Genomic DNA, 25,895 nt, shown 5'->3' with positions numbered 1-25,895 from the left:
CCCACAGTAACGGCTAGAACAGATCTACAAGCTCACAATATTAAATGTAAAGGTATTTAAGTTAAATCTGACTGCAGTGCAGATTGTATTACGTTGTATTTTTTCAGAATGGACTAAATTATTATAATTTTTCAATACAGAAAAGAATATCGGAAATATCGGTTATCGGCCATAACGGCAATTAATTATATCGGATATCCCTAGTTGAGCTACATTCTCTAATTGTGTATAGACTTCTTGTCGATTAAATAATGCAGATGTTTAACAATTTAACTCTTGAGTTAAATTGCCACAAATGCAAAGCTTTAAGAAGCGCGCACAAGCACTCACGCATGCACACGCACACACACGCATACACACACACACACACTCACACACACACACACACACACACACGTCTATAGGTGTACAGAAGGTTTGCCTGAGGGCCACGCACGGCATAGAGTGGATTTAGAGAGCCGAATCTTTTTGATGCTCGGAGCGCGTTCAAAAGCCTCTTCAAAGGAGCTGAGCGACGCGCACGTGAAGGTGTGTCTTTGCGTCTGGAGAGAGAGCTAGACTTTGAAGGTTTTGTAACGCGTCCAACACTCGCTGATCCCGTGACCTCCTCTTACTACACTATGTAGGCCACCAATGTGCTTCAGAAGCTTAAAGGAGAATTCCATACTAAAAGGCTTTCCTACCTTCCTTTGTAGTTGTTACGTCCCCACCAAAGAGGTCCAGGTGTTATTTTGTGCAAAAGCTCCTTATTGGCTATTTCCCCTACCATAAGGCTATGGGGTGTTGTGCTAGTTCGCTTATTTCCATCGCTCAACATTATAATTGTTTTGTATATATCCTCTCTTCATAATGTAAATAATAACCCAAGCGGCACACTTTACTACTTATTTAGATGGAAGTAAGCAAATTAGCACAACACCCCATAGCCCCATTCAATTCCCATTCAATTCATGTAGGGCTTATGGTAGGGGAAATAGCCAATAAAGAGCTTTTGCACAAAATAACACCTGGACCTCTTTGGTGGGGATGTAACAACTACAAAGAAAGGTAAGAAAGCCTTTTAGGAAATGGAATTCTCCTTTAAATCCCACGTTTTGAATCATGTTGGAACGGTGTGTGAAATGTCAGGCTTTTGTGTCGTCATTCTTCCGATATTCAACGGCATGCATTTTTAACGTCTCATCCACTGCATGAAGTCGCTGGTTTGTGTGGCCATTATATAACACACGGAGATTTGGAAGACATTTTTAGAATCGGCAGTCTAAATGGGTTAAACCATTTAGACCTGAGTTGAAAACATTCACTTTGAAAGAATATATATTCAAAGATTTGCGCCACATTCGTGTCGCCCCCCTGGGGGCGTCTTTGGGGTCTCAAGGTTCGGGGACCCCCAGGGACCCCCAGGAACCCCCAAATGGTAACTATCAATTCTCAACCGTTTTGGACAGGGGTTGGGGAGAGGGGACATCGGCACGGTCACAAAGCAGATCCACAGGGCCGGCCGCCAGCAGTCTTTAAGCAGCGTATGTGTATATATGTATATATACATATATGTATATATATATATGTAATATATATGTATATATACATATATATGTGTGTATATATGTATATATATATGTATGTATATATACATATATGTATATATATATGTAATATATATGTGTATATATACACACATATGTGTGTATATATGTATATATTTACATATATATATATATATATATATATATATATATATATATACAGAAGCGAATAAATAGCATGGTCACGTCACAATGGAGGGCAACAAAGAGTCACATTACTGTCAACACCATCCATGGAACAACAGCACAGCCAACCTAAAAATAAATATATATTATATATATTTACAATAAAAAACAGTATTCATCTACTGCAGCGGAGGGGGGGGGGGGGGTCCCCATATATGATTACCTTAATGTGCAATATTGTTTTCTCATCCAACAGTATAGACAGTATAATTATGTGTATACATGCATCTGCACATTTCTATAAGAGACCTTTTTTTAATACCAAAATTGACCAAATTTACCAAATATTACGTGAGAAAGAAGCACACGTTGTGTGAAAAATAGCCGATATACAAGCTCACAACGCCTCCTCACATCAGCTACGTTCACAGTGTTTTATCTGTGGGACTCGATGGAGTCGACCTAAATGCAGCCTGAGATACTTTGGGAACCCTCGCACTACGCTGTCTCTGGAGCTGTGGTGTTTTTGGCAGCAAATTTCTATTTTAGTTTTAGTCATTTAGTCTTTGGACTGAAACTTAATTTAGTTTTAGTCATATTTTAGTCACCTGGAATGTCTTATTGTTTTAGTCTAGTTTTAGTCGACTAAATGTCATAAGATTTTAGTTGACTAAATCTACAGTTGATTTAGTCGACTAAAATGTATTTTGGCGGGTCTTGATGCTGTCGTAATGAGTGTTTTTACACTCAATGCGTCGCAACGCGACGCATTAAGTGAGTTGCATGCTATTTTCAGCATGCAACCAAGTGTAAAATGACTTATACTATATCTCTTGTCCACTAGTCCCTTCCTAACATTTTAGTCTAGTTTTTATTTGTCGACGAAATTGTCAGTATATTTAGTCTTAGTTTTAGTCATCATAGCTTAGTTTCCATTTAGTTTCCATTAGTTTTTGTCAGTGAAAATAGGTAGTCGACGGACATTTTTCGTCTTAGTTTTAGTCGACTAAAACAACACTGCTCTGGACCTGTATCTATAATCTCTGCTCAGTGTTGTTTTTGTCGACTAAAACTAAGACGAAAAATGTTTGTCGACTACCTTGAGGGGGTTCCAGGTGGTCCGGGGACCACCGGTGGTCCTTGAGGGGGTTCCAGGTGGTCCTTGAGGGGGTTCCAGGTGGTCCTTGAGGGGGTTCCAGGTGGTCCCCATGCAGCTAAATGTAGGAGAGTTGTCAACCAAAATGGACCCCTTATAGATCTTTAACTCTTGAGAGGGTCAAATTAAACCAAATGGACCCGTATTTGGTTTCATTTTACGCTCTCACACTGTAAATCCCTGGGACATGTGACGCGTTTAAACCTAAACACCATGTGTGTAATAATAAAATGCCAAATGTTTATGAATGGTCATAAAATACAGTAGAACACGAGTTCACTCAAACACCTCACGAGAACACCTAGTGTTCAAATTCTAAACACCTATAATATGACTGACTTTGACTGTAAAAACTAAACACGTTTATGTGTTTAAAAAGTGTTACAGGGATTAAACATGTTCTCCTGTTTATAATCTAAACACTGTGACACGTTTAACAAGTGTTACAAATAAGTGTTTATAACCTAAACGCTTGGGTTTAGTGTGCAAGAGTTCAATCTGCATTACTTAATTTACAAGAAGTCTACATGATGGGAGAATGTAGAATAATTGTTATTTTAGTTTTGGGTCCGAGATGCTAAATGTCATCAAACGGTGGTTCCATGGCTCAAATAACCAATAAATAAATAATGGACCTTGAAATGAGTTGGGTTGAAAATCACAGCTCTATATGACAGATACTGACACACACACACACACACACACACACACACACACACGCACACGCACACGCACATGCACACGCACACGCACACACAGACCCCTTTTCCACCGGTTGGTTCCCAATGGGAACCGGTTCAGTTCTTTTTGGTTTTTAGTCCATGAGCCAGAGCTCCAAAATTGGTGGGCAAACTATACCCTATATTAAATTGTTTATAAACATGATAACCCTTCCACAGTAGTAGCTTTTTCACGTTTTTGATTATTTTGCATATTTTCCTACATAATGCCTCATTTGCATATTTAAAAATGTAAAATTTGTAATACAATAAATCATTGTCTTCGTGTAAGTACTCAATTGGGGGAGTTTAATGGTGATAACAATCTAATATAGGTATGGCTTTGCCCACTCAATTCATAATTCACGTTTCAATTTTGGAGATCTGGCTCATGGACTAAAAACCAAAAAGAACTGAACCGGTTCCCATTGGGAACCAACCGGTGGAAAAGGGGCCACAGTACGCTACAATACAGCACAATAATGAGTATATGTTTTAAATGCCCAATAAACCGCAGTGCAACTCACTGAGTTGCATTGGTGTGGTTGACGCCACGCTGACATAATCTGCATCAGACTATAAAGTGTCCAAGCTATAGGAGCGCAATAATTAAGCAATATTACACAGGAGGGTTTAACGTGATTATTGCCACGACAGTGATGCGGTCAGGAACAAGACGAATAAAAAAAAAGGTTACTCTAGAAAAAATAAGTGTTACAAGCAGGCTACTATAGAGCACCGAAGTCTGACGTCACTTTCAGTAGAGGGCGTCAGTCCCCAGGTTCATGTATTTGTTTAGTTGCATTGAAATCCCCATTGAGGCGATTTGAGATCGCCTCATATAACAACTGTGTTTGAAAAATAAACATGTCACCCCGGCCACTTCACTCATATGGATATGAAGAATCAACTGACTGAGAGAAAACGCTAATGTTACTGCTACTGAATTAGTTAGATTTTCGCTAGAAGCAGACTGTATCATATATGAGTGACTGACTGTTGCAAACGATACAGAGACACCTCCCTGACAATATAACGATACAGAGACACCTCCCTGACAATATAACGATACAGAGACACCTCCCTGACAATATAACGATACAGAGACACCTCCCTGACAATATAACGATACAGAGACACCTCCCTGACAATATAACGATACACAGACACCTCCCTGACAATATAACGATACAGAGACACCTCCCTGACAATAACGCAGAGACAGCTTGTTTATTTTTGGACCACAACGCTTATAGTAGACGATATTAAGATCACCCATTCTCCATAGAGACATTACTTCCGCGAACCAGGGGAATCGAAGGGATGAGCGAGTTACGTCAGGACTTTAGAACCAGGGGAATGGAAGGGATGAGTGAGTTACGTCAGGACTTTAGAACCAGGGGAATGGAAGGGATGAGTGAGTTACGTCAGGACTTTAGAACCAGGGGAATGGAAGGGATGAGTGAGTTACGTCAGGACTTTAGAACCAGGGGAATGGAAGGGATGAGTGAGTTACGTCAGGACTTTAGAACCAGGGGAATGGAAGGGATGAGTGAGTTACGTCAGGACTTTAGAACCAGGGGAATGGAAGGGATGAGCGAGTTACGTCAGGACTTTAGAACCAGGGGAATGGAAGGGATGAGTGAGTTACGTCAGGACTTTAGAACCAGGGGAATGGAAGGGATGAGCGAGTTACGTCAGGACTTTAGAAACAGGGGAATGGAAGGGATGAGCGAGTTACGTCAGGACTTTAGAACCAGGGGAATGGAAGGGATGAGCGAGTTACGTCAGGACTTTAGAACCAGGGGAATGGAAGGGATGAGTGAGTTACGTCAGGACTTTAGAACCAGGGGAATGGAAGGGATGAGTGAGTTACGTCAGGACTTTAGAACCAGGGGAATGGAAGGGATGAGTGAGTTACGTCAGGACTTTAGAACCAGGGGAATGGAAGGGATGAGTGAGTTACGTCAGGACTTTAGAACCAGGGGAATGGAAGGGATGAGTGAGTTACGTCAGGACTTTAGAACCAGGGGAATGGAAGGGATGAGTGAGTTACGTCAGGACTTTAGAACCAGGGGAACCGAAGGGATGAGCGAGTTACGTCAGGACTTTAGAACCAGGGGAATCGAAGGGATGAGCGAGTTACGTCAGGACTTTAGAACCAGGGGAATGGAAGGGATGAGTGAGTTACGTCAGGACTTTAGAACCAGGGGAATGGAAGGGATGAGTGAGTTACGTCAGGACTTTAGAACCAGGGGAATGGAAGGGATGAGTGAGTTACGTCAGGACTTTAGAACCAGGGGAATGGAAGGGATGAGTGAGTTACGTCAGGACTTTAGAACCAGGGGAACCGAAGGGATGAGCGAGTTACGTCAGGACTTTAGAACCAGGGGAATCGAAGGGATGAGCGAGTTACGTCAGGACTTCGGTGCTCTATAGTCTGGTTGCAACCACACCAAAAAAAGATGTATACGTATTTGGCCATGCACTCATTTGGAAAATAAATCAAAATATACATTATAAAATATAATTGCTTTGTGTTCTCTGGGGCCCTCTGAGCCGTAGGCCTATAGGCTATATACCCGACATGAGAAGTTATACCGTATAAAGTTAAAACAGGTTAAAATCTATGATTAATTCATTTAATCTCACCAATATAATCATAATCAGTGATTATTATGATTATAGTTTTTTTTAGACAGTGCTCCGTTTATAAAGGCTCTCTAGGATCCTAGAGAGAGAGCCTGACCCTCGTGATGAAGAGCCCGCCAAGAGAGAGCGCACGCACACACACACACACACACACACACACACACACACACACACACAGTCACACACGCACGCGCCTCCCGTGCTCGTTCAGCCCAACCCCCACAACACACTAGTCACCGCCCTTCTCCGCTCTCTCTCTCTCTCTCTCTCCCTCTCATCCCAACATGACTACACGCCTCTCTCTCCGCCGTTTCTAAAGGCGACGCGCCGCGCCGCGCGGTGCACCCTGGGACTCGTAGTCCCGGCCGGGCCCGCCGGAGGAGTGTCAGCGCACTCGGTGAAAGGAGGCGAGGCTTCGCCGGAAAATACACAACTCCCATCTCGACCCTCTCTCAGCACGCCGAACGCCGCCCGTCCAATCTGAATATGTGGGAGGAGCAGAGTCCGCCCACAAAAAAAAAAAAAAAAGCCACAGCTATCTTATACTCTCTCTGTTAGCTTCCAAATGGAAATTGTGTTGCAAGAATATAAAACCATAACGCCATGATGAAGTGAGAGATATTGATAACGGCTTTTTTTTGTTTTGCATGAAGGGGGCAAGCGACGGCTGGACTGTCTCGACCGGAGGAGGGAGAGAGAGACACTGTCGACATTAAGGAGAGAGAGAGAGAGAGAGAGAGAGAGGGGAGTCGAGGAGGACTGTAGGGGTGTTGGCCTGGCGGTGCCTAAATGGAAGTGGGTGGGCCTGTGCTGATCGCACATTGCCAACAACTCCAACGCTGCTGTGGATTTAATAACAATTCTGCAAAACGCAAAAAGGTGTCGCCTTAAACATGGACGCTCTGTCACTCTCTAACGACGACCAAACGATCCTCGCCCGCCGGGGCGCGGTGTGTGTGTGTGTGTGTGTGTGTGTGTGTGTGTGTGTGTGAGTGAGGCGTAACGGTTTTTTTGTCTTTCTCTTCTCGATCTCCACCACCACCACCGCCGTTATATTCAACTAAAGGCTTGTGTGTGAGACTAGTGTGTGTGTGTGTGTGTGTGTGTGTGTGTGCGTGTGTGTGATTGTGGGGCTAGTGCCTGCCTTTCGGTACATAGCACCGCCCTTCCTGGCGGGTGGGTGGTGTCGTGGAGCGGGGGAACAGACGCCACGGATATACCCCCAGCGCCAGCCATTCGCGGAGAAATATATAGGGCCGTCCTCCCGTCAGCATTATCGTCGCGCCCGGGCCGGCCTTCCCTCCCCGTTTCCTACCGCACGGTACCGTGAACTACAACACACACCTCTCCTCCTCCTCCTCCCCGGTGTATGGAGGAGTTATGAGTGGTAGGTACCCCCCCCACACCCCCCCCCCCCCTGTGGTCTCCACCCCTCTCGAACCCCCATGTTGTGACAGATAAGACTCTGTCTTCAGGGCAAGCCCTTTTAATTGATGACGATTATGATGATGATGATGATGATGATGATAAGCTTATCGGGATGTTTTTTTTTGTATCTTATTTTTTATTGTATCTCCCTTATCGTTCACCTTTGTTGTTGTCTACATAACATGCTATAAGTCAGCATTTGATACAGACTTATAGCATGTTATGTAGACGGCACTATAATTGCATTGTATGTAGTCATAGCACGCCATAGTACATATGTATAGCATAGTATAGTATATATGTATAGTTTCATTATATAGATATTCCACTGTTACTTTCTTAGCTTACGCATGTTTCATGATAAATGTTTTTATGTGATGTATTCCCATGCTTTTTTGTTCTTGCTTAATGTAAGTCGCTCTGGATTAAGAGCGTCTGCTAAATGCCTAAATTGTAATAGTAAATTGTGTAATAATTATCTGCGTTGTTGTAAGTTGTAACCCATTTCTTTGCCCCAGTCCACTGAAGTGTTTAGCCTACCTTTGCATGCATGGCCATAATGTTGTTCGCTTTTTGCTATTATATACTTTCACCTGCTGCTAATAAAGACACACATTGTGTCGACATGACGACACCGAGCAATAATAAGGATCCTTATATATTAACTAGATGTAATAATAACAACATTGACATGTTTGTTTGTTTGGTTTTTTTTTTTGTGAGAACCTTAATTAATTAATTAATTAATTCTCCCTTCGTTCTTTTGCAGACTCGAAGAAGGACTCATCAGGAACCGAAGGAGGGAAAGCATCGAAAAAGGGCAAAAGTTCTGGATCTCAGCAGCAGCAGGTAGAGTTCTGGATCTCAGCAGCAGCAGGTAGAGTTCTGGATCTCAGCAGCAGGTAGAGTTCTGGATCTCAGCAGCAGGTAGAGTTCTGGATCTCAGCAGCAGGTAGAGTTCTGGATCTCAGCAGCAGGTAGAGTTCTGGATCTCAGCAGCAGGTAGAGTTCTGGATCTCAGCAGCAGCAGGTAGAGTTCTGGATCTCAGCAGCAGCAGGTAGACAAGGAGAGGAAAGGGTTCCCTTTCCCTGCAGTCGGTCATGCCCTGCAGGCGCCTGCTTTGCCGTCTGCCCTGCATGCGCCTGCTTTGCCTGTAGGCCAGAAATGTCGCTGCCTCCCTCCCTCCCTCCCTCCCTCCCTCCCTCCCTCCCTCCCTCCCTCCCTCCCGGGCGGGCACTGGAGGGGGGGGGGGGGCGTTTCTCTGGTGAATTCCACTTCCTGATTCTGTTGCAGGCAGCTGAGACTGACTGACTGACTGAGACTGACTGACTGAGACTGACTGAGACTGACTGAGACTGAGACTGACTGACTGAGACTGACTGACTGACTGACTGACTGACTGACCGACCGACCGACCGCTGAGGAACCAGCCCCGGTGTCTGTGTGGTTGTGAATGCATGCATTACTTTATAGACGGCTGTCTGTCACTGTGCTGTGAATCGTCTGCCCATATATAGCTTAAGCGTTAAGAGAAACGTTTCCCTTTTTTATTTCGCCTCATGAATTCACGCTAAAGAGGAAAGGCCCACATGCAGCGGCTTTGTTATAATTATAATGTCCTTTTAAATAAATAAAACACCACAATGGCATTCCTGTTCCAACGATTGCACACACACACACACACACACACACACACACACACACACACACACACACACACACACACACACAACCACAAGCTTTGAGATTTAATTCTCCGGGTCTGGTCTTCGCCCACGCCTCCCGCGTATATACGATTGTGTCTCGTGAATTCGAGGGCCTCCTCCCCAAATCGCTGCTATATACACTCGATTGTTTTCCGTGTTTTGCCCGGTGTCGTTCTCCGCGTTCGCGTGCCGAGATATGGCGCACCGCTGAGAGGTGTGGGGCATTAAATATTTGCCTGCGACCTACTTCTTTAGAAAAGGGAGGTTACCGAGAAGGAGTGAAAGAGAGGGAGAGAGAGGGAGAGAGGAGGCATTTTCTCTTCCTAACGCGCTCTCTCTCTCTCTCTCTGAGAACACAGAAAATGTAGTTCTCACCCACCCACCCACTCGCTTCCTGTTTCACCGCCCACTTACACTGACAGCTAGCTCTCTCTCTCTCCCTCCCCCCTCTCTCTCTCTCTCTCTCTCTTGCTCTTCCTGACTTTGAATGTATATTGTGTGTGTGTGTGTGTGTGTGTGTGTGTGTGTGTGTGTGTGTGTGTGTGTGTGTGTGTGTGTGTGTGTGTGTGTGTGTGTGTGCGCGCGCACGCACAACATGTGTGACGTGCGTGCGTGCGCGAGCGTACTTGTATGTGTGCATAATGTGACCTGTGGGTGTGTGTGCGCTCACACGTGACGTGCGTGTAATTGTATGTGTGCATAATGTGACCTGTGGGTTTGTGTGCGCGCACGCACGTGCAACATGTGTGACGTGCGTGCGTGCACTTGTATGTGTGCATAATGTGACCTGTGGGCTTGTGTGTGTGTGTGTGTGTGTGTGTGTGTGTGTGTGTGTGTGTGTGTGTGTGTGTGTGTGAGTGTGAGTGTGTGTGTGTGTGTCCTCAACTGGGCTCTTTCCCCTTGCATGTCGTGCTGTTCTCTATTTGTGCACATGTGATCTCTCTCTCTCTCTCTTGTGTGCGTGCATGCGCACGTGTGTGTGCGTGTGTGCACGTTGCTTCCGCCTGCCTCCCCTCCTCCTCCTCCTCTCCCCCCCTTAGAGTATATATGAATAGAGATGACATCAGAGTTCTCCTCACATCCACTTGCATTAAGATGTAGTTCTCCTTCCATCCACTTGCATTAAGTTGTAGTTCTCCTTCCATCCACTTGCATTAAGTTGTAGTTCTCCTTCCATCCACTTGCATTAAGATGTAGTTCTCCTTCCATCCACTTGCATTAAGTTGTAGTTCTCCTTCCATCCACTTGCATTAAGTTGTAGTTCTCCTTCCATCCACTTGCATTAAGTTGTAGTTCTCCTCCCATCCACTTGCATTAAGTTGTAGTTCTCCTCCCATCCACTTGCATTACGTTGTAGTTCTCCTCCCATCCACTTGCATTAAGTTGTAGTTCTCCTTCCATCCACTTGCATTAAGTTGCTCAAAAGCGCATGAGGCGATTTCACTCCTCCTTCCGGGTATAGGAACAGAGAGCATTCTGGGATGGATTGGCCCAAAAAACACATGAACGCGCTGCCGTTGAACGCGCAAGTGCGTGCGTCCGTCGTGAACGTGCACAATGATAGTCAACGGACGGACAGCGCGTTCATGTGTTTGGGGCCAGGCTGCAATACCTTCATTCGGCCACTATGTCCATTTGGCCTCAGGGTTTCCTCTGGGTGCCGTCTCTATTCATATATACTCTATGCTCTGCCCTCTCCTCTCCTCTGTATAGGACTCCTCCCAGCCCTCTCCACTGGCCCTGCTCGCGGCCACCTGCAGTAAGATCGGAGGCCAGCAGGGCGGCGCCACCGAGGCGGGGGGCCTCCAGGCGTCCGTTGGCGGTGGCGTTGGAGGAGGGGGGGCCCAGCAACAGATCCAGGTCCAGGCAGGACAGCAGTTCCAGTTCCAGGGCGGTCATCAGTTTGTGGTGGACGCGTCGCACCTGCACCAGTCCCACCAGCAGCTGGAGTTGGTGCCGGCCCAGTTCACGGGCAACGGCTGGCAGATCATCACCACAGCGGCGCCGCCCGCCAACGCCAGCGCCGCGGCCAACGCCATGGCCTTAAAGGAGAACAACAACGCCAACCAGCCCGTGACCGTCGCGGTGGCCGCCGCCACCACCAGCGTGGCTATCGAGGGCTCTCCGGGCGGGCGCAAGGTATAGATATGTCCGTCCGTCCGTCACACGCTTTTTGCACAGGTGTTGTTTTCGTTTTAACCCATTCTGACCTGAGATCAGATTCATACGAGGTTTCCACTGGACACACACTGGTCTGATTAAAACTAAGACGAAGAATGTTCGCTGTAATGTTCGATTTCACGAGTCACAGTAATAATATCCAGCAGAACTTTTAGTATTGACTCGTATCATTGAATAATTCTCCGCTTCTTATTGTTGTGATTATGCAACTCAACAACGTCCAATGAACGGCGGAGATCGTCATCGTGTGTACTTTATGGGCATTTATTGCAAAGTCCAATCCCTCATTTCCATATCCACAAACAGGATCCTCCTGAGCTTCTCTCAAAAAGGGTCCACTTGAAAATAATTCACTGGCTTAAACAACATAAAAGAAAAGTAATAAAAGCACGATTCCTTTAGTTTACAGATTCCTTTAGCTTATACGAAGATTACGGTCAAAAACTTGTGTCGTTCCACTGTTGCATGATCAGCTCAACTCTGAATTCACTTTCACTAAATGATCTGACGTCACTGGGCGATCTCACATGCGCAGTAGCTGTTATATCGCTCTGAATGACACGGTATAGTCAGAACGACACCTAATATTAGTAAACAAACCAACAATACCAAAATGCAAAAACCTTGTTATAATACAATAATAATAAACAAAAATGCAATAATATTGTAAAATCACTCAAAATGTGCTTTAACCCTCTAAGACCCGCATTAATTTCTACTTGCAAAAAATAGATTTCAACCTTACTACTAATTTGTACTACTAGGACTAAGACTAAAAAATATGTTAATTTCTTTTTTTAATAAAGTTTGATGAAAAATGTATAATAATTATATAATAATATAATAAATTAATAATTTACATTTTGGGGATATCTTTCACGATAATGAATAAAACATGTTCTAGACATTCTAATGATCACAAAAAAACATATATTACAATTATTTTACCTAGTTTTATTAGGGTAAAGGTCAAAAGTCTTAGGTTAAAAAAAAATCAAAATCGCACAGAGTCCAGACATTTTTAATTTGTGTGAATTTCAGCCTCTGTGGGGGGTATTTATATGCAAATATCATGACCAATGGCATTGAAATGGCATTGCAATGAACATCACTGATGACGTTTAGGTGAAAAAAGAACAGAAAAAAATAATAATAATTTAGTAATTAAATAAAATAAAATTGTTGCTAAAAAGCAACGCTGGGTCTTAGAGGGTTTAGTCAGTTTTGGCTCCTACATTCACCGACTACCTTTTTTCCACGGACGAAAACTAAATAGAAACTAAATGAAAACTAAGCTACATAATGACTAAATATGAGACTAAATATAATCGACAATTTTCGTCAAGAAATAAAAACTAGACTACTGTTGACTTAACCCATTTTGGGCGTGAACCCCTTTTGGTGTTTATGTTATACTTTAGCTATTTCTGAAAACAATCGTAAAAATGTGGCGCAAATCTTTGAATATATGTTCTTTCAAAGTGAATGTTTTTAACTTAATTAGCCGTGCGTGTCTGTCTTTAGTCTTTACTACTACTCTGGTGAAATAAAATCATTTATTTTTCGTTCAATACCATAGTACAGTACAGTACAGTACAGGGATCTTCAACATTTTCAGGCTATAAAGGACCCCAAGGATACTAAGCTGTACTTTGTTTGCTTGTTTTTGATATGAGAACAATGTCCTTTTCTACCGTATATGTCTCAATTCGCTGTCTCAATGTCTCAGTGCTTGATGTTTGATGTAAAGTACTTTGATTACCTTGTCCAGTGTTGTTTTCGTTCGACTAAAACCAAGACGAAAAATGTCGACTACCTCACTGACGAAAACTAAATAGAAACTAAATGAAAACTAAGCTATATGATGACTAAATATAAGACTAAATATAATCGACAATTCTCTTCAAGAAATAAAAACTAGACTCAAATGTTAGGAAGTGACTATAGTGGACAAGAGATCCTAGTGTGAGGCATTTTACACTTGGTTGCAGCGAGCTTGTAGATCTGCTGTTTTCAGCAAGTGTAAAATCAGCCATTACGACGGCATCAAGGGCCCTTTGGTTACTAGCAGATATTTGTGCTTTAAATGACATCATGTGACGTCTTTGTGTGATGTCATGTTGTGTAAAACACAAATCACATTTTTATAAAGCACATATAAACACAACTCCCTGTTCATTTTGGTGTTTATGTTATACTTTAGCTATTGAGAAATAGCAGACCTACAAGCTCGTAGCGCGGCACCGAGTGGCGCGATACGAGCTTGTAGATCTGCTATTTTAGAAAAATCGTGAAAAAATGTGCCTCAAATCTTTGAATAGACATCGTTACAGAGTTGAACATTTTAACTCAAATCAAAATGACACTCAGAACCACCGACACATAGAACCACTGACACACAGAACCACCGACACACAGAACCACTGACACATAGAACCACTGACACACAGAACCACCGACACACAGAACCACTGACACATAGAACCACTGACACATAGAACCACCGACACACAGAACCACTGACACACAGAACCACCGACACACAGAACCACTGACACACAGAACCACTGACACACAGAACCACTGACACACAGAACCACTGACACATAGAACCACTGACACACAGAACCACTGACACATAGAACCACTGACACACAGAACCACCGACACATAGAACCACTGACACACAGAACCACCGACACACAGAACCACTGACACATAGAACCACTGACACATAGAACCACCGACACACAGAACCACTGACACACAGAACCACCGACACACAGAACCACTGACACACAGAACCACTGACACACAGAACCACTGACACACAGAACCACCGACACACAGAACCACCGACACACAGAACCACTGACACACAGAACCACTGACACACAGAACCACTGACACATAGAACCACTGACACACAGAACCACTGACACATAGAACCACTGACACATAGAACCACTGACACATAGAACCACTGACACATAGAACCACCGACACATAGAACCACCGACACATAGAACCACCGACACACAGAACCACCGACACACAGAACCACTGACACATAGAACCACTGACACATAGAACCACTGACACACAGAACCACCGACACACAGAACCACCGACACACAGAACCACTGACACACAGAACCACTGACACACAGAACCACTGACACATAGAACCACTGACACACAGAACCACCGACACACAGAACCACCGACACACAGAACCACTGACACACAGAACCACTGACACACAGAACCACTGACACATAGAACCACTGACACATAGAACCACCGACACATAGAACCACCGACACACAGAACCACTGACACACAGAACCACTGACACACAGAACCACCGACACATAGAACCACTGACACACAGAACCACTGACACATAGAACCACCGACACATAGAACCACTGACACACAGAACCACTGACACACAGAACCACCGACACATAGAACCACTGACACACAGAACCACTGACACATAGAACCACCGACACACAGAACCACTGACACACAGAACCACTGACACACAGAACCACCGACACACAGAACCACCGACACATAGAACCACTGACACACAGAACCACCGACACATAGAACCACTGACACACAGAACCACTGACACATAGAACCACCGACACACAGAACCACTGACACACAGAACCACTGACACACAGAACCACTGACACATAGAACCACTGACACATAGAACCACTGACACATAGAACCACTGACACATAGAACCACTGACACATAGAACCACTGACACATAGAACCACCGACACATATAACCACTGACACACAGAACCACTGACACATAGAACCACTGACACATAGAACCACTGACACATAGAACCACTGACACATAGAACCACCGACACATAGAACCACCGACACACAGAACCACTGACACATAGAACCACTGACACATAGAACCACTGACACACAGAACCACTGACACATAGAACCACTGACACACAGAACCACTGACACACAGAACCACTGACACACAGAACCACTGACACACAGAACCACTGACACATAGAACCACTGACACACAGAACCACCGACACACAGAACCACCGACACATAGAACCACCGACACACAGAACCACTGACACACAGAACCACTGACACACAGAACCACTGACACACAGAACCACTGACACACAGAACCACCGACACATAGAACCACCGACACACAGAACCACTGACACACAGAACCACTGACACACAGAACCACTGACACATAGAACCACTGACACACAGAACCACTGACACATAGAACCACTGACACATAGAACCACCGACACATAGAACCACTGACACACAGAACCACTGACACACAGAACCACTGACACACAGAACCACTGACACATAGAACCACTGACACATAGAACCACCGACACATAGAACCACCGACACACAGAACCACCGACACATAGAAACACTGACACACAGAACCACTGACACACAGAACCACTGACACACAGAACCACTGACACATAGAACCACTGACACATAGAACCACTGACACATAGAACCACCGACACACAGAACCACTGACACATAGAAACTAGGGCTGTCAAAGTTAACGCACTATTAACTAGTTAACTCACAATCCTTTTAACGGCACTATTTTCTTTAACGCGCGATTAACGCACTGTGAAGTTTGACAGAATGGTTGAGAGACGCATGGCAATTTTACACTGAAGAGTTGAATAATTGTCAAACAGCTGCATTACTTAAGTTAATTTAAGTCTACACAATTAGAAAACTTAGAAAACATGTTATTTTGATCAACATGGCCTGTTATCTCTCGTAATGGTACCATTGGCCAACATCAATACAGTTCTTTAGTTTGGGTCTGGAAGGCTGAATGTCATCAAATGGTGGTTCCGTGGCTCAAATGCAGAATAAATAATGGGCCTTGATATGAAAAGTCTTGAAAACCACTGATTTAAGGTATATTTAGAACGGATAAAAAATATGCGATTAATTTGCGATTAATCACAGTTAACTATGGACAATCATGCGATTAATCAGATTCAATATTTTAATCGATTGACAGCCCTAATAGAAACATGAGTTTTCTTTCAGAAAACCGTCAGGATTTAGAAGACATTTTGTAGAATGGAGCTCAGGTGGAAATGACTTATAGAAGAACATGACGTAATAGTCACAGTCATAAACGAGACTTATACAAAGGGCACGAATAAAACAATCAGTAATGAAACGAAAAATAAAGCATAAATCGTCCATATATCGGGTGGAAGTGGAAGGCTGGGCTGGATACGAGACTGTCGGGGAAACCTCTCACTAAGCGCCGTTACAAACACTTGCTTTTGGCAGCAAATTTCTATTTTAGTTTTAGTCATACCGGTAGTCTCTTGAAGAGTTTTCACTTCGTTTTAGTCACATTTTAGTCACCTGGAATGTTCTAGTGTTTAGTCTAGTTTTAGTCGACTAAATCTACAGTTGATTTAGTCGACTAAAATGTGTTTTGACAGGCCTTGATGTCGTTGTAATGACATATTTTACACTTTGGTTGCATGCTGAAAATAGCAGATATACAATCTCACAATTGTGATATACATTGTGAGATATACATTGTGATATACAATTGTGATTGTGATATACAATCTCACAACGCGTTGTGAGATTGTATATCTGCTATTTTCAGCATGCAACCCAGCATAAAACTGGATCGCTTGTCCACTAGTCCCTTCCTAACATTTTAGTCTAGTTTTTATTTGTTGACGAAATTGTCAGTATATTTAGTTTTAGTCATCATAGATTCGTTTTTATTTAGTTTTCGTCAGTGAAAAAAGGTAGTCGACGAACATTTTTCGTCTTAGTTTTAGTCGACGAAAACAACACTGGTTACACAAACAAATGCTTGTGCATTTCCATTATGGTAAACCGGGCCTGATGTATGCTCCAGTGACAAAGTGTCAGCCTCTCTGAGCTCACACGGCTTTGGCAGCAAAACGTCTCCGTTCACAACAAAAAAACCCAAACAAAAACAAACCGAGCAGCAGGCCTTGTAGTATGAGCTAAGCATCGTTGCCATAGCAACATAGCTGGCCATGGCCAGAGGGGGGGTATAGTTTAGAGACCAAGGGGCTCCGCTTCCGTCACCGCTTTAAAGCCCTTATCCCTAAACCTCTTTGCCTTTTTTTTACTATTTTGCTAAACATTTTTGAATAGTTAAAATGGCCACTAGTCTACAAGCTCACAACGTGTCAATGTAGATTGGATGATATCGTCACGTCATGTTGTAGTCATTGTTTTGTAGTCATCAGGACGACTACAAATTGACTTCTAATTTTTATGCCACAATTCTGTAACCCATTTTTCACCGCTGTGTCAATCATCCAATGTGATCCTGGGCTCTACACACCCTCCGCCAACCTAGTCCCCATATATGGGGGACAAGGGGAGAGCAACGGACTTGAACTCATGCTTCCTTCATGCCTGAGTGTCCAAGTTGCTCCTTTACACCTGACAGGGGGGAGTTTCCCTGGTTGGACGTAGCGCGTGGAAGGAACACGTTATTCCAACCAGTTCCTTTCCCCTCCATCAGGCGCCCCGGCTGGCCAGGGGGAGGCAGTATAGAGACCAGTTCCTTTCCTCTCCATCAGGCGCCCCGGCTGGCCAGAGGGAGGTAGTTTAGAGACCAGGATTACTGCATGTTTTTTGCGAGGGTTCCTACCCTAGGGGACACGGGGAGAACATGTGAGGGTACCTACCCTAGGGGACACGGGGGGAACATGTGAGGGTACCTACCCTAGGGGACACGGGGGGAACATGTGAGGGTACCTACCCTAGGGGACACGGGGAGAACATGTGAGGGTACCTACCCTAGGGGACAAGGGGAGAACATGTGAGGGTACCTACCCTAGGGGACACGGGGAGAACATGTGAGGGTACCTACCCTATAGGGGACACGGGGAGAACATGTGAGGGTATCTACCCTATAGGGGACACGGGGAGAACATGTGAGGGTACCTACCCTATAGAGAACACGGGGAGAACAACATGTGAGGGTACCTACCCTTGGGGACACGGGGGGAACATGTGAGGGTACCTACCCTAGGGGACACGGGGAGAACATGTGAGGGTACCTACCCTAGGGGACACGGGTAGAACATGTGAGGGTACCTACCCTATAGGGGACACGGGGGGAACATGTGAGGGTACCTACCCTATAGGGGACACGGGGGGAACATGTGAGGGTACCTACCCTATAGGGGACACGGGGAGAACATGTGAGGGTACCTACCCTATAGGGGACACGGGGGGAACATGTGAGGGTACCTACCCTATAGGGGACACGGGGAGAACATGTGAGGGTACCTACCCTATAGGGGACACGGGGAGAACATGTGAGGGTACCTACCCTAGGGGACACGGGGAGAACATGTGAGGGTACCTACCCTATAGGGGATACGGGGAGAACATGTGAGGGTACCTACCCTAGGGGACACGAGGAGAACATGTGAGGGTACCTACCCTAGGGGACACGGGGAGAACATGTGAGGGTACCTACCCTAGGGGACACGGGGAGAACATGTGAGGGTACCTACCCTAGGGGACACGGGGAGAACATGTGAGGGTACCTACCCTAGGGGACACGGGGAGAACATGCAAACTCCACACAGAAAGGCCCAGCGGGAACTGAACCCAGGACCTTCTAGCTGTGAGGCGACAGCACCAATCGACTGTGCCACCCAAAAATGCTTGATTTGATGTATCTTTACCCCCCCCCTCCCCTGTGTCCCGCCAGATGAAGATGGTGGGTGGGCCTAACCTCCAGAACCAGCAGCAGCAGTTCCAGATCATTCAGGTCCAGAACATGCCCGGCGCCGGGGCCGGGGGGGTCCAGTACCAGGTCATCCCCCACCTGCAGACCGCAGACGGACAGCAGATCCACATCAGCCCCGCCGGGACCGCCTCCCTCGGGGGTCTGTCGGAGCAGGTCAGTAACATAAAACAATGGGAAATGGTGCTTTTATCATCCAAGGCGCTTTGCATAGATTGTGTATTATGTTCACCCATTCACACACACACACACACACACACACACACACACACACAGGTTAAAATAGGCTGCATTCTGCTTCCCAAAACGCACTTTATAGTTCACCCGTTCTGACCTGAGATCAGATTCTAAAAAAAATCTTCTACATCCTTACAGTTTTCTGAAAAAGCTATGTTTCTATGTCAGTCGTTCTTCGATTTCTTTAAAAATAGCAGATCTACAAGCTCGTAGCGCGCCACTCGGTGGCGCGCTACGAGCTTGTAGATCTGCTATTTTTCAATTGCTAAATTATAACAAAATGGTGGCACGAGCTGCCCTGAAACAAACACACACACACACACACACACACACACACACACACACACACACCGATGGCGGAGGAATGTCACCAGGAATGTCTTAGTGTTGGTCTAGTTTTAGTCGACTAAAATATCATAAGATTTTAGTCGACTAAGTCTACAGCTTAGCAAGTGTAAAATTACTTATACTGGATCTCTTGTCCACTATAGTCCCTTCCTAACATTTTAGTCTAGTTTTTATTTGTTGACGAAATTGTCAGTATATTTAGTCTTAGTTTTAGTCACCGTAGCTTAGTCTACATTTCGTTTCCATTTAGTTTTCGTCAGTGGAAAAAAGGTAGTCGACGAGCATATTTCGTCTTAGTTTAAGTCGACAAAAACAACACTGTATGGCCCTTTCTGAAACCAGTCCCTTGACTTGAAGTGCTCTCGTGAAGGTTCCCTCGTCAGGAAGTGCCCCTCCAGCTGAATCAAGTTCCCTTGATTAGGGTGCTGGGTATAAAAAACTGTTTGGAAATACACTCGCCCTCCTTGTGCAGAAACAGAAAACAGACACCATTGGTTGCCATGGTTACCATCATGCAATTGTGTTACCTGTTATTTTGTTTGTACAGTTATATTGCATTGCATCGTGTATGTTTGTGTGACATGTGGATTTCATTAATATGGAAAAAGGAAATACAGCATGACTGTTAAAAATGACATGTCATAATATACATCCATGGTGTTTATAAATCATTGTTAAAAGTTGTTTTGTTTGTGTGGTTTCATTTATAGTTTTTCACGGTGGGGTAAATAAAGAGCCCTTGTGAACATCAGTTGGAGCGTTGCCTATTCTGCATCAGATGAAGATTGTTTAGGAGGAGTTTATTTATCATTTATTTGTAGTGGTACTTCCATTTGTAGGTGGCGGTTTCCATGCGGACAGAAAGCAGGGCTGCACAAGGCAATGGAGTCTAGATCGGCACAGACTCGCTCTTGAGGGCTTTATAAGCCACTTCCACTCAAGGCTGTTCGGTTTCGGACGACACTTAATATGGCGCAGCCTCGCGTGAACGTGCATATCGAGGGCAAGTGTGTAGGGCGAGTGGCGAGGAGCTGGTTTCAGAAAGGGTAAAGACACATCAGGGCTCTGTCGGAGCAAGTCAGTGTAGTCCGGCAGCCGACAGGCTTCTTTTGTATAAAGTATTTGGTATATAGTCTTTTTTATTGGCCTAAAATATTGCCTATATACATACATTCATGAATCCACTTGCTGACTGGCTGTTAGTATTGAGCTATTTATTTTATAGGGGTTTCTTGTGACCCTACCATTTACATCCTATGGCAGGGAAAATTGTCAAAAATGTCAAACTTTGGGGCTTTTCATGATTCTGAATCCATTCCAAGCATTGGTTTTGCACAAACGACAATCCTTGGGCTAAAAATGGCCATAGACGTCGTGACAAATGTGACACATTTTAGAGACCAGAATTACTGCATGTTTTTGTGAGGGTACCTACCCACAGGGGGACACGGTGGAAACATGCCAACTTCACACAGTGCCCGGCCCCATACCCGCCCTGGGTATATGGGCACTGATGACGCGGAGGAGGAGGGAACACGCCCACAGCGGGATTCAAACACGAGACCCAGTTTTCCTGACCGTGAATCTATAACGTGAACAGGATCAATGACAACGATATAACATTATGTTGTGATATATTAATATAGAAGCACCAGTCAACTGTCTCCCGTGTTTTGGTACCATGATGTGCGACTGCAATGTTTTGTAATAATAAAATCCTAATCTAACTAGTAACTAAAGTTTAAGTAACCGTAGCAGGAAAAGTGCAACCTTTGTCCGAGATTTTGTCTGATAATTACAAATACGGTACCTCAAAATTGTACTTAAAACCCATTTAGGCCCGACGTCGAAATAATAAAAAAATAAGTCTTCTGAAAGAATATATATTCAAAGATTTGTGCCCCATTTTCACGATTTTTCAAAAATAGCAGACCTACAAGCTATGAGCTTGTAGGTCTGCTCTTTGTCAATAGCTAAAGTATAACATAATGCTAATACATAAAAAAAATATAGTATACAGTACTTGAGTGAATGTACTTAGTTCCTTTCCACCAATGGGAGAAGGTCCAGTAAATGTACTTAGTTCCTTTCCACCAATGGGAGAAGGTCCAGTAAATCTACTCGGTTTCCTTTCCACCGATGGGATTCAGGTCCAGCTCATCCAGACGACGTCCAACCAGGGCCAGGCCGTCCTCCAGCCAGCCAACCAGCAGCAGGCCATCCTGACCAGCTCGGCCAATCAGGGCGTCCCGCTGCAGATCCGCCCCGCCCAGTCCTTCCCCATGCAGCTGCAGGCGCTGCAGGGCATGACTACAGTACCCATAAACCTCGGCGGCATGACGCTGGCGCTGCCCGTCATCAACAGCATCGGCGGCGGGGGTAGGGCCACGTCGCCGTTATTTACATAATCGTCTGATCGCAATTTGCATAATCGTTTGACAAATGTCCACACATTCATAGCTGATCTACACGCTTACAGCACGTCACAAAGTGACGCGCTGTAAGCTTGTAGATCAGCGTGTAGATCAGCTTGTAGATCAGAGCTTGTAGATCAGCTAAAATAACATTGGTGTTGCACTAAAAACTGGGCTTCCCATCATGCACCTGTAACCTGTTGTAGTTCACAGTGTGAAGATCAACAGTGTCGTGCGTGTGTGCCACACACACACACACACACACACACACACACACAGACACAGACACAGACACACACACACACACACACACACACACACACACACACACACACACACACACACACACACACACACACACACACACTTCATTAAATTAAATTAAATGTGATTTCTTTGTATATTTAAGTTTTGTCATAATCTGCCCCGTGCAATTTGTGATCACGAAGCCTAAAAGGCATTAGAAATACAAATGTAACTTTACAATGTTCAATATGTAAAAAAAACAACAACAAAAGTTAACAGTTAACAGTTAAATCGCTAATAATTTGTGTGAAAATGAATCGTCAACGTAAACGCTGTGACGGTGCCTAGCCCTAGGAGGTGGAGCCTAGCCCTAGGAGGCGGAGCCTAACTTAAACGCTGTGACGGTGCCTAGCCTAACTTAAAGGACCACTTCACCACTTTTCAACCTATCTTCATATAATAGGTCCTCACTAATAATCATGATAAAATGGGCTGTGGGCAGTTTAGAAACCGTCTTCCAGTGACATCATCATTAGGCAGATTTTCTTTTTAAACAAGATTTTTTTACTAACATGTTTAGATGTTCATTATCGTGAGAACGATGGCTTCCATGTTCGCATTGCAACTTTTCAGGACTAGAAAGCCTGCAGTTTGTATTAGCTTGTATTCCCCGTCGATGATGTCACTGGAAGACGGTTTCTGAACCGCCCACAGCCCTCCTATGAGACACAGACTGAGTAGAAAAAAATTGCGCCATTTTATCATGATTATTAGTGAGAGGACCTATTTTATGAAGATAGGTTGACAAGTGCTGAAGTGGTCCTTTAAACGCTGTGTGACGGTTGCCCCAGCCCTAGGAGGCGGAGCCTAACTTAAACGTTGTGTGACGGTTGGCCCAGCCCTAGGAGGCGGAGCCTAACTTAAACGCTGTGTGACGGTTGGCCCAGCCCTAGGAGGCGGAGCCTAACTTAAACGCTGTGTGACGGTTGCCCCAGCCCTAGGAGGCGGAGCCTAACTTAAACGCTGTGTGACGGTTGGCCCAGCCCTAGGAGGCGGAGCTGTGCAGCTCATCCAGGCGGCGGACGGAACCTTCTCCATCGCCAACGGCAACCAGCTGATGACCACCGCCGCCACCACGCCGGTGACCGCCGTGGCCACCATGACGACGGGCGTGGGCGGCGATGTCGTGGGCCTGTCGTCATTGGACGGGACGCAGCAGGCAGGCTTGGCGGGGGCGGAGCAGCAGCAGGGGGGCGGGGCCGAGGCCCAGGGGGGCGGGGCCAGCGAGGCCCAGGACTCCTCCCACAACCAGGCCAACGGGCTGCAAGGACAGAACGACCCGGCCGGAACCATACAGCAGGTGACCCGACCTTTAACCTTTAACCTTTAACCCATTCTGACCTGAGATCAGATTCATACGAGGTTTCCACTGGACACACACTGGTCTGATTAACCCATTCTGACCTGAGATCAGATTCTAAACATGTCTTCTACATCCTGACAGTTTTCCATTCTGACCTGAGATCAGATTCTAAACATGTCTTCTACATCCTGACAGTTTTCCATTCTGACCTGAGATCAGATTCTAAACATGTCTTCTTCATCCTGACAGTTTTCCATTCTGACCTGAGATCAGATTCTAAACATGTCTTCTTCATCCTGACAGTTTTCCATTCTGACCTGAGATCAGATTCTAAACATGTCTTCTACATCCTGACAGTTTTCCATTCTGACCTGAGATCAGATTCTAAAAAATGTCTTCTACATCCTGACAGTTTTCATTCTGACCTGAGATCAGATTCTAAAAAATGTCTTCTACATCCTGACAGTTTTCCATTCTGACCTGAGATCAGATTCTAAAAAATGTCTTCTACATCCTGACAGTTTTCCATTCTGACCTGAGATCAGATTCTAAACATGTCTTCTTCATCCTGACAGTTTTCCATTCTGACCTGAGATCAGATTCTAAACATGTCTTCTACATCCTGACAGTTTTCCATTCTGACCTGAGATCAGATTCTAAACATGTCTTCTACAACCTGACAGTTTTCCATTCTGACCTGAGATCAGATTCTAAACATGTCTTCTACATCCTGACAGTTTTCCATTCTGACCTGAGATCAGATTCTAAAAAATGTCTTCTACATCCTGACAGTTTTCATTCTGACCTGAGATCAGATTCTAAAAATGTCTTCTAAATCCTGACAGTTTTCCATTCTGACCTGAGATCAGATTCTAAACATGTCTTCTACATCCTGACAGTTTTCCATTCTGACCTGAGATCAGATTCTAAAAAATGTCTTCTACATCCTGACAGTTTTCTATTCTGACCTGAGATCAGATTCTAAAAATGTCTTCTACATCCTGACAGTTTTCCATTCTGACCTGAGATCAGATTCTAAAAATGTCTTCTACATCCTGACAGTTTACCATTCTGACCTGAGATCAGATTAAAAAAATGTCTTCTATACATCCTGACAGTTTTCCATTCTGACCTGAGATCAGATTCTAAAAATGTCTTCTACATCCTGACAGTTTTCCATTCTGACCTGAGATCAGATTCTAAAAATGTCTTCTACATCCTGACAGTTTTCCATTCTGACCTGAGATCAGATTCTAAACATGTCTTCTACATCCTGACAGTTTTCCATTCTGACCTGAGATCAGATTCTAAAAATGTCTTCTACATCCTGACAGTTTTCCATTCTGACCTGAGATCAGATTCTAAAAATGTTCTTCTACATCCTGACAGTTTTCCATTCTGACCTGAGATCAGATTAAAAAAATGTCTTCTATACATCCTGACAGTTTTCCATTCTGACCTGAGATCAGATTCTAAAAATGTCTTCTACATCCTGACAGTTTTCATTCTGACCTGAGATCAGATTCTAAACATGTCTTCTATACATCCTGTCAGTTTCCCATTCTGACCTGAGATCAGATTCTAAAAATGTCTTCTACATCCTGTCAGTTTTCCATTCTGACCTGAGATCAGATTCTAAACATGTCTTCTACATCCTGACAGTTTTCCATTCTGACCTGAGATCAGATTCTAAAAAATGTCTTCTACATCCTGACAGTTTTCATTCTGACCTGAGATCAGATTCTAAACATGTCTTCTACATCCTGACAGTTTTCATTCTGACCTGAGATCAGATTCTAAAAATGTCTTCTGCATCCTGACAGTTTTCCATTCTGACCTGAGATCAGATTCTAAACATGTCTTCTACATCCTGACAGTTTTCCATT

At 44.5% G+C, this 25,895-nt stretch overlaps 1 protein-coding gene across 1 annotated transcript in view; it reads left to right on the top strand.

Moving 5' to 3' along the window:
• Positions 1 to 7,493: 7,493 nt before the first annotated feature.
• sp4 (sp4 transcription factor) overlaps positions 7,494 to 25,895 on the top strand; it is a gene marked incomplete at its 3' end in the record, with an annotated part of 47,874 nt that continues 29,472 nt past the window's right edge. Inside the window, 6 exon segments of the mRNA XM_083783825.1 lie at positions 7,494 to 7,626; positions 8,437 to 8,516; positions 11,088 to 11,513; positions 19,366 to 19,557; positions 22,137 to 22,365; positions 23,690 to 24,006. Of these exon segments, the coding sequence (XP_083639951.1) occupies positions 7,620 to 7,626; positions 8,437 to 8,516; positions 11,088 to 11,513; positions 19,366 to 19,557; positions 22,137 to 22,365; positions 23,690 to 24,006 (1,251 nt within the window). The 5' untranslated portion in view covers positions 7,494 to 7,619.

Source organism: Protomyctophum parallelum, assembly GCF_964188405.1.
Source record: "Protomyctophum parallelum genome assembly, chromosome: 1".
NCBI classification, from domain to species: domain Eukaryota; kingdom Metazoa; phylum Chordata; class Actinopteri; order Myctophiformes; family Myctophidae; genus Protomyctophum; species Protomyctophum parallelum.
Note: the sequence above shows the minus strand (reverse complement) of the source record. Positions and strands in the feature narration are given on the sequence as shown.